This window comes from Hippichthys cyanospilos, chromosome 11 (genome assembly GCF_059441005.1).
Source record: "Hippichthys cyanospilos isolate Australia breed blue-spotted pipefish chromosome 11, RoL_Hcya_1.0, whole genome shotgun sequence".
In the NCBI taxonomy this organism is placed as follows: domain Eukaryota; kingdom Metazoa; phylum Chordata; class Actinopteri; order Syngnathiformes; family Syngnathidae; genus Hippichthys; species Hippichthys cyanospilos.
This window is the reverse complement of record NC_142379.1, coordinates 6,377,501-6,387,170: the sequence shown is the minus strand read 5'-3', so window position 1 is coordinate 6,387,170 and position 9,670 is coordinate 6,377,501. Positions and strand designations below refer to the sequence as shown.

General features: G+C 39.6%; 1 protein-coding gene across 1 annotated transcript in view; it reads right to left on the bottom strand.

The window, feature by feature from the left end:
- Positions 1-2,700: 2,700 nt before the first annotated feature.
- Positions 2,701-9,670, bottom strand: part of tsr1 (TSR1 ribosome maturation factor) — an 8,215-nt gene continuing 1,245 nt past the window's right edge. The window contains exons 3-15 of the mRNA XM_088428548.1: positions 9,450-9,670; positions 8,364-8,498; positions 7,812-8,263; positions 7,574-7,718; positions 6,880-7,055; positions 5,689-5,918; positions 5,059-5,218; positions 4,667-4,777; positions 4,461-4,593; positions 4,255-4,371; positions 3,941-4,081; positions 3,787-3,861; positions 2,701-3,602 (exon numbers count right to left, since the gene is read on the bottom strand). The exon at positions 9,450-9,670 is cut by the window's right edge and continues 8 nt beyond it. Coding sequence (XP_088284674.1) covers positions 3,424-3,602; positions 3,787-3,861; positions 3,941-4,081; positions 4,255-4,371; positions 4,461-4,593; positions 4,667-4,777; positions 5,059-5,218; positions 5,689-5,918; positions 6,880-7,055; positions 7,574-7,718; positions 7,812-8,263; positions 8,364-8,498; positions 9,450-9,670 — 2,275 coding nt within the window. The 3' untranslated portion in view covers positions 2,701-3,423. The remainder of the gene's footprint in view (positions 3,603-3,786; positions 3,862-3,940; positions 4,082-4,254; positions 4,372-4,460; positions 4,594-4,666; positions 4,778-5,058; positions 5,219-5,688; positions 5,919-6,879; positions 7,056-7,573; positions 7,719-7,811; positions 8,264-8,363; positions 8,499-9,449) is intronic.

Sequence of the window (9,670 nt, the reverse complement as noted above, 5' to 3'; positions counted from 1 at the left end):
CCACCCAGCCGGTGCATGATTTAGGCGCGCAAGGGCCCTGCCAAAACCCCACAGCGCCACATCTGCAATCCATAAACACCAGCCACTCTTAGCTCTCCCACATTCTCTCGCACAATTTTTTTTATTTTAATTTGCAAATTTTTAACCCCCTCTTATTTTCATACATTTCTCTGACTCCTTCCATCCAATATTTTTTTATGATTATTTATTATTATTATTATTAAAGCTGGCCCTTGTCTTATCTCTCCTGCCCCTTTTTTAACTTCTCTTCCGCCCTCTTCATCCGCGTCCAATGGAAAAACCTCTCACCCGTTATATCTTCGGCGGGGCGCCTTCCAAGTGTGGTGGCAGTGAAGTGGGAACCGCAAGACATTTTTGGGCCAACAAAGCACTAAGTCACCAGCGTTCATGTCTCCTGACTGCAGACATGTGCCAAACACTCAAGTCACGGCTTGGAGTCGGCGCTATGTACCACGTTGCAGTTGGTCTTCAAAATCTAGTTCAAAAGGAGCGCTGTGGGGAAAGACAAAGCGTGCGTGGGCATCCCAATGGGGTGAACGTGAAATAATATATGCATTTGGAATAATATGCCTCAAGAGTCAAAAGTAAACTTCCTTTGTGAAATATGAGTTGGGAAGAACTTTTTTTCTTTGCTAACCGTATAACAAGAATTGTTTGCAACGTAGTGAAGGTGATAGCATCTGGAAAATCGCGCAAGGCCTCAGTTTATTAGTGAACGTCGAAATCAAGGGATACTTTTGAAATGATTATGTTTTTTTACTGTTTATTGATTAATCGACTAAATAAGGGATAAATCAATTACAAAAACAATTGTTACTTCCAGCCTTAATTTAATAAGGCATTAATAATTGACTCATTTTTGATTGTACATCAAGGCCAAACGGCCGACAGTTGGGTACCTTTCTTGCCGTAGCTGAATTTTGAAGGTCTGCAAAATTTCCTCACGAGGAAGATCACAAAAACCATTGAACGTCTGGCGAACATTTGCGATCCTTGAAAGGATCTTGACATGAATATTTTGCTACCTTTGCCAAATCGAAAATGTATGCTTCTCAGTGGGAAAGGCGCTTAAAAAATCAGACATAATCATGATACATTAAGGCAGTATATGAGTCAGTGTAACAAGCCTTATCTGCCATCTAGTGGTGCATGGTAATATTACAACTTAAAACTACAACTGATGTATAGTTGCGGTCTCATGTTTTTTATATGTTTTAATATTTTGCTATTTTCTTTCGTCTAGTCCCCAGATTTGATAAAAACCTAAACTAATACTATGTTTTTAAAAATTACTCAAGGGACCACTGTGGGCCATGGATCACCAGGTGCCCATCCCCGGTTGCAGGATCATTCTTGTGATATGTGAAGAAATAACAAATATAGTTCGTATGTATTTAACTATAAAATTCAATATAATTACATTTATCATTAAGAAATATTTGTTTTTTTAGCATGTAGGTACAAATTATTCTACTTTGAGTTGAATGGTGGTCTAATGTTACTTCAACTCTTGCCTGTACAGTTGAGGTTTTATAATAGTGACAGTTTGAGCCTGGAACAAATTAATTTACTTTACATGATTTCCTACGGGAAAAACAACATGGAAGTCAACTGTGTTGGCCTTTGGCGCGTCTGCTGCGTATGTTACTACATTTTGGGGATATTGAATTCCGCCTTCCCTCGCCGTGACCTTGAAGAGTGCGCACAGCGCATAACACACGCACATATGTATCGTTATCACCTAATTCATGCAAAACGTAAAATATAAAGTGTTGGCACAAACCATGCCGCACATCCAAAAAAGAATGATACATCACACGAGTGTATCATCTTTCTTTGCTAATAATAATTTTTGAAAAAGGCACTAGGTGAACTTTTGCTCCACTTTGGCTCACGTTGCCTCCATCTTCAGCCTGCGCTTGCTCATGCAGACATCGTGGCATGCCCGCCGGGATGAATCATGTTTCTGCAAGCATGCAAAAAAAAAAAAAGGGGGGGGGGGGTGGCTGCGATTTGCGATAAATACTGAGATTCATAAATCACGCATTTCCCACTTTGCAAAAAAAAAAAACTGTGGAGCCTTTTTTTGGCTGTCGTTCTTGACAGCAACAATGAGGCTGTGAATTGCGCGGTGAAGAAGGGGCTCAATCGGGTCAAACGAAGGACAAGCCACACTCCCAAACCAAGTTTTGGGGGGCATAACGCTTTCATTTTTCAAGATGTCAGAAGCTACACAACTCAAAGGATGTGTGCAGAAGAAGTATTGTTCACATGGGTCTAAGAGAGGTGCCAGGTTTCTTTGAAAGTTTTTTTCCAGCCCTCTCACATACTTGGGCTATGGTTTCATACTATATCCAATTTCTTAAGGGACAAGCATTATATAAAACCGCTGAGGTGAATTTGTAGATTCAGATGAACAGCAGTTTAAAAAAATAAACACTTTAAGATGGTGGTCGCCTGTTGAAGAGGATGATCATTATTTTACCAATAAAAAATGTTACAAGGGAATTAAGTATTTTTTTCTGAAAATGACATCAAACTTTACTTGTTTAAAAAAAAAAAAAAAAAAAATATATATATATATATATATATATATATATATATATATATATATATATATATAAAATGAAGTCCATTTAACTTAAGGATTTTCAACCAAAAAAAAAAACGTGTCTGAAATTAGACAATTATTTTTTATGCAGAATTAATATCTTTAAAAATACATTTTGCCACTTGCTTATGATTGAAAGTGACCTCAACTGTGCTCAAGGTTGTGTAATGACTAATCATGGCTCAGTTTTTGAATGGGTAAAGCTAAGAACAGATAATGATCACAAAAAAGACAATTACAAGTGGTCATTTTAACAATGAGTCCTATTACCAGAAAAAGAGACAACATTGTAATGATAGCAATTTTAGTGGAGTATAATTTTTTTCTATGAAAACATTGATTTTCACCCGCAAAAACCTATATGCATGTATAAACCAATGTATGTATAAGCCAAAAATGTTTATTATGAAAATGATCTCAAATAGATGGATGGATATTGGCAACGATATGGAAATCTGTTTCCCCTTTTCGCCAGGCAAACTAAGTTTTTCATTTCGAGCAGTTACCATGATAATGCAAGATTTATACATTGCTGCCCTCTAGCGGCCAAACTCACCATAGCAATCTGAAGTCTACTGACGGGCGTTGGTTTCTGACAATGTTACTTCTTCAGCGTCGACGTGACCGAATTCGAACGTAAGTTATGATCACAAAGTAGTCACCTCATAATTACAGTTACTATAAAACCATGAACCTTGGAAACTACTGTGTGTATCCTGATCAAAAGCACCAAAATGCATGGAGTCTTAATTTGATGTATTCATTACCAATCAAGTATTTGTTCTCTCACACTACTCCATGTCCAAGTCCTGCAGGTTCACCGTCGACTCCCGTTTAAACCAGGGTAGAGGCAAAGGCACATAGGGGTCATACGTCCAACGAGGATAGACCCTCTTGTACAAGTTCATCAGGACAGTGTCTTGAGAGCGCAGCTGACTATCAAAAACGCACTTCATGTGACCGTGTGTTCCTGTTAAAATAATATATATTACACACATAAATAAGCTGCTATTTACATGATTTTCAATGTTCCCTTTTCAAGAAAAAAAGGCAAATGACATGCAAATAGCGAGTTTTTTTTTTAAATCAATGTATATCAAGAGTCATCACATGTTATAGATAAGCTACAATGATCAATGGTGAATTTTTCTTACCTAAAGTCTCCTTGATGTGACCTCTTCGACCCCATTTAGTGCGCAGCTCCACAGGTTTGAACCACATGATGTCATCTAGCCCACAACGAGCATAAAAGGAGTTCAATATAGGGGTTCGGTGCTGAAGACGTGTCGGGAGGTTCATAACGCTCACCCCTGTTGAAGAACATGTAACGGACGACGGCAGAGCGCCGGTTGATTTTGAACGGGTGTCCACTCAGTACAATCCTCTTGAGCATAATGCGTTGAGGGTCGCAGCTGAGCAGGCTGCCCGTAGCCACCAGGTCCTGCACGCCTACAGTATTCACACACAAATTAAGATTATGAAGTCGTTATTTTACAAGAACAATGTTGCGGTCGAACTAACTTTTTTATTTTACATGAATAAAGAAGGAGTTTCACCGGATAAACGTTGTCAAACAAGATTTAAGTCGAAATAATACATTTGATCATTTTTGCTGATCTCACCATCATCCCTCTGTTTGAAGAGGAGGACTCCGGTGGGGGGGAAGGTGATGGGAGCGTAGACCGAAACCACAGTGGGGGCATCTGGTCTGAGGAAGCGCTCCATCTTGTGTTTATCCGCTGAATACCAACAAGAGTTGATCCCTCACTGGTTAGCTTGAACAGTCGGAGACAGGCTAAAAGAGGCTTCGTTTCACCTTCTAGCTTACCCAAGGTGTGCTGAGAGAAGATGGGTGAGGCCCTGAAGCGCCGAAACCCGCAGTGGAACACCAGCTCCTCTTTGGACTTGATGGGCTCTGTGTTGCTGGGGTGTCTCCTGACCAAAAGGTGCATCACTGACATCTAAAAATAAAGTAAAACAATTATATTGGTTTTTAAAATGACTTTTTGTCTGAAGTAGAGGCGCTTCGGGGACCTTCTGTTCATGGGGGAGGAGTGACACCAGCACCAGCGGCCTGCCTGCCTGCACGCTCTTCATCACCGAAAAGGGCACGTCAATGACATGGAGCGTGACGTACCAGCCCACCTGTGACAGCATTAAGTGTTAGTAAATGTCTCTTTAAAAAAATATAAAGTATCATTATCGGTACTGGGTATCTACAGGTTTAAAAAAGAGCCAAGTTTCGGACCATGTGATATCTTTTTAACTGATTCACTGCCAATAACAGAAATAGGAGGTACACTTGGCACTGTGTTGTAAAGCCGCAGTCGCAGATGAGTAATATAACGTAGTATATATAAATATATATATACACACACACACACACACACACAGTATATATACATGAAAGCTTGCAATTTTTTTACCATGGCCCCTTCCTCCTCTTCAACAGCTTCTGCCAGAATGCGACGGCGGGTTCGCTCGAAGCTCTGGAATTGGAAGATGCGCGAATAGTTGTGAGGCAAATTCTCCATGGGATCCCAAGGGGATGAGCGGAAACTTTTAAGACCCCTGTAGCGCTGGAACCTGGAATCAAGGGACAGTGACACTCAAAATGACCATCAAGAAATGTCTCCATCCTCACCTACATAAAATATTGGTTTTTATACTTATCAATTAATTCGACAAATTTTGATGACTACAGTATTTGGCACTTTTAAAATTATCTTACCAAGAAAGATAAACAATTTGGGGGTTTTAATCTCATAATACAATATGACCTTAAGAAAAGAATAAGAGTTTTAAGTAAGTTTCTATTTTTACAAGACATTTTAAAGTAATGTTCTATTTTTAATTGAAGAAAAGTTTTAATATAGGCAAGATTAAACATACTTGCGTTATTTTTTACAAGACTTAAGGCTTATGTCACAACATTTAAAGATACAAAGCATAATTTATCTCCTCTGTTTGACTCATTCAAAAAAAAAAAAAAAACACGAACCCCTACCAAATGTGCAAATGACTTGCACAAAACAGGAGTAAACATTAAAACCAACCTAATTTTTGCAGCCGCGTCTCGGGGCGTGTCCACCTCGTCGGGGAACATCTCATTGGCCCGCGCCTCACGGTAACGTTTGAGACCTTCCTCTTCCTCCGTCTCGTCCATGTGTTCGTCGTAGTGTTGGTCAGCTCCTGCTCGCTCTGTGGAGCACACTTCTTCTTCCTCTTCTTCCTCCTCATCTTCTCCTTCATCTTCCTCTTCCGAGGCAAGTTCTGAACCTGCATCCTGGGGAGAGAAGACAAAGAGGACAAAACAAAAGCTTATTTGTTAGGAACATAAGCCAATACTCGGTAGTTTGTGTCTAAAAACACAAAAATCAATGTATTATGATGACGCTTTAGTTCAACGGAAAGTCCAGTACTTTTACTTTGTGGGTGTAGAGAGTTCACCTGACAGTTTTCAGAGATAGTAGATCCTTTGTTTATATTCCAAAACTGCAATTTTGATCCATCTCTTATATTCTTTATCATGTGTTATTTTGCTTAGTGTTTTGTGCTTAAACTGAAGTTTAGCCTACATCATGTATTGATATGTCCCCCTGTAGTGACAAATCACATCAGGACACAGCAGGTGGTTTGATCTGATTTTTCCCAACATGCTTGCACAAAAAAAGAAAAAAACTGCACATGAACAACCCCATTGTTATTCACACATATCCCCATATGTGAACTTCAACATCAAACAAGTGCAAGCAATTTTTCTTTGACTCCTTTAAAGCAAAGCTTTAAATAAATCATTTGGGGCGAACCCTCCCCTGCCATTCTCCTCCCCGTCCAGACAGGAAGTGAGTTGTGATTGTCGAGCAGGACGACAGGATGCTCCTCTTGGGACTTGCACTCCAAAGCGCCATTGTTGTGGCCTTTAAGCCTGGTGCGGCATTGGCTTGGAGAAACAAACTAACAGCACCTCACTGATGCAAGATGCAACAAGTTTGGGTTGTGTAGCCAGAGAAACACATTACCCACACAAAATGTTACGACTTTGAATTTGGAAAATTGCAATTACTAGTCAAAGTTATGAAAGACAAAATTAATCATTTTAATTTAAAAAAAAAAGTGGGACCTGTCACTGTTTTTGTTTGTTTTCTTTAAGTAGGGCTTGGCAATAAGAGGGGAAAATGCATAAATATCTGATTTTCAATGTTTTTTTTTAAAGGTATTCGGTAAATTTAAAATAAACCAAGGACCTGCGAGTCATTGTCATTCCCATCGGGGGTCTCATCCATCATGTCGTCATCGCAGTCATCGTCTTCGCTGATTTCTTCATCCAGGTCGTCATTTTCATCATTATCCACAATCCACGCTGCCTGGTAGTCGGACGTTCCTTTTGGGACTTTCATGACACGTTTTGTCCTTCTGGCCTCTAAAAGACAGCAGTTAAATATGAATTATTGTTACTTTTAATCGTTCATAGTTTTGGTAATGACTTGCTAATTGTTTTATAGGCATGTATTATTTCTATTGATTGCATTAAAAGATATAAAACTACATTTTTTATTTTTGTGCAATCAAATACAGCTGAACCTCATGAAGCTATTTTAACTCCCGCATTTATAAATTCATTACTAATTTTGATACAAAAAATAAAAAACATTTTATATTTTATCAAACCAGTGTAAGTTTAACATTTACATCAAAGTAACATCAGTTCTCGTACTGGTGTTGGTCTGGAAAAAAAAAAGTGGTACTGACCACTGATCCAAAAAAAAGTCAATGGAAAGGAAAGTTAGTTTAGTGACATTGAATTGTTACAATGTGAATTCCTGTCTTTAGTCTTCTCTTCTCATGTTCTCCTTTTAAGGACTAGCATTCATTTGGAATAACTGCTGCAAAAATCAAAAAATGTCATTTGATGAATTTAATGACAGTCTCATTTTGTACCTTCAGCTTCAAGCAGCTCTGATTCTGTGGGCCACGTCTGCTCTCCATCCATGGGGTCCACATCAGCCTCGGACTGCAGGCTTTCCCTGTTAGAGGGGTCTGCTTTCATTAGCAACCGGGTGAGAGCTTCTGCTTTGTCACTTTCCTGGGGGTAGAAAAAAAATAAAAATAAAACAAAGAGAGTCTCAGCAAATTGGTTGTAAAAGATTTTGTTTTCTTTTTAAATATAAAATCTTACCATCATGTCAACATCCCCGCCCTTGCCGGACTTTGCTGGTCTGGGTGCAGCTGTATTCAAGGGAAGTGGGTCCATTGGAGCATCTATTTGACTCAGCTGAAAATCTCCGTGTCCACTGATGTGCACAAGCCTGTCCACTCGGAGAGGACGCCCGCGTACATACCCAGAAACACAGAGGGTGCCAAGGCCAACGGGGCCACCTGCTGTACCTTGGCCAGCATTGGGTGTAAAAGTGACGTGTTGGGCCACGAGATGGGAGCGTTTGGACCGGAAGCCTAGCTTCCGTTGTCTCTGTGTCCCCAAATGTCTGAGCAGAAGAGTGACGTCCTGCTCCGTGTCCAGATTGAAAAGACGGGCCTCGGGAAAGCGGGATTCTGTAACTTTGGACAACGCCCTGCGGGACTCCACTTTCTTCTTTGCGGGGAGGTCAGACACGCCCTGACACACAAGAGCTAACAGGGTTTGATTTTTTAATTTTTTGGACAAAGCAGGATAACATTGAATGTTTAAAAAATACAGATAAAGCGTGACAGTTTTACTGGTAAATCTTACCATAGCTGGGGAGGCCCTGGGCAAATAAACAAGAGAGACAATAGTCTCCATAGTTGTCCCAACCTTCAACAGAATCCAGCACAAAAATAAGGCTGTCCACCGTTTTTGCCACATCGAGCAGTGAATGGATGTCATCTGGTCGGGGAACATAAAAAAAAAAAAACACACATACAGGCTTCAAGTCAGTGCTTTATGCAAAAGTGTAAAATACACTAACAAGTCTGATTACATATTTTTAGGTCACCAATAAAACCTGTTTTCAACCTGATAAGAGTTAACTCTTACAGGGCCATCGCCTTTTAAATTAGTCAAAAAATTATTAAATAATAAAGTTCTAGCCAAATACATTTTTTAATGGAGGGTATTGGACACCCTTGACTAATGCTAGTCTAATATTAAGTGAAATCAGCACTGTAGTGATAACTGTGACCATTACCTGACCCCCGACTACATGTGACGTTGTTTTGAGTTGACAGCAAGTGGCAAGATATTTTTCTAAATGTGTTAATTATACATGAAAAAATACTTCAGTTGTCAAATGAATTATCAATAAAATGTTATTTTTTTTACTGCTGAAAATGGCTCAATAAATGAAATATGCAGTTAAAAAATAATAATAAAATAACCGCTCAACAATCAGATTACAAGATAGAGCACTTTGTCTTTTCAAAGGCTATTGAGTATTTTTTTTTCTTTACACCATTTTCTCTATATCTTCTCTAGTCTAAACATGGCATTCTGACTAACTGAGTTTGAGGATTACGAATTAAGCAGCAAAATTCACCTATCGCAGAAGGTGGTAATTTTGACCCTTGCTGTCAGCCGAAAATAACATCACAGTAACTTGGCGCTCAGGAAAAGACCAATTACAGCTCATCTGTTTGGTCATGTGACATTCAGAAGCTGAGCCCTGAACAATGGTGATTAAAATATGAATCTTTATAATTGAAATGCATGTTTTTATGAAGCTAGAAATATAGCGATGTGTAAAGAAAGCTCACAAGCAAACATGGAGAACATTTAAACTCCACACATTGAGAGCAGACTGAGCTGAGATTTGAACCTAGAGGCACTCAGAGGACTTACCTGTGCTGGTTTTGAGAAAGGTAAATCTTTGTTTAAAACGAGGTACAACGAGTCCAAAACTGTCACTGATGCCGCTAACAGCCTGCTCCTGGTGTACAACGCCCCCTGCACCTTCTTGACGAAGCATTTTGGTAACTACGCCTGCGTCTACTGCGGCATGAAGAGACACCACAGCTACAAGAATAGGAGGACCATCCCTGCTCCCTAAACGCCGTTTCTCC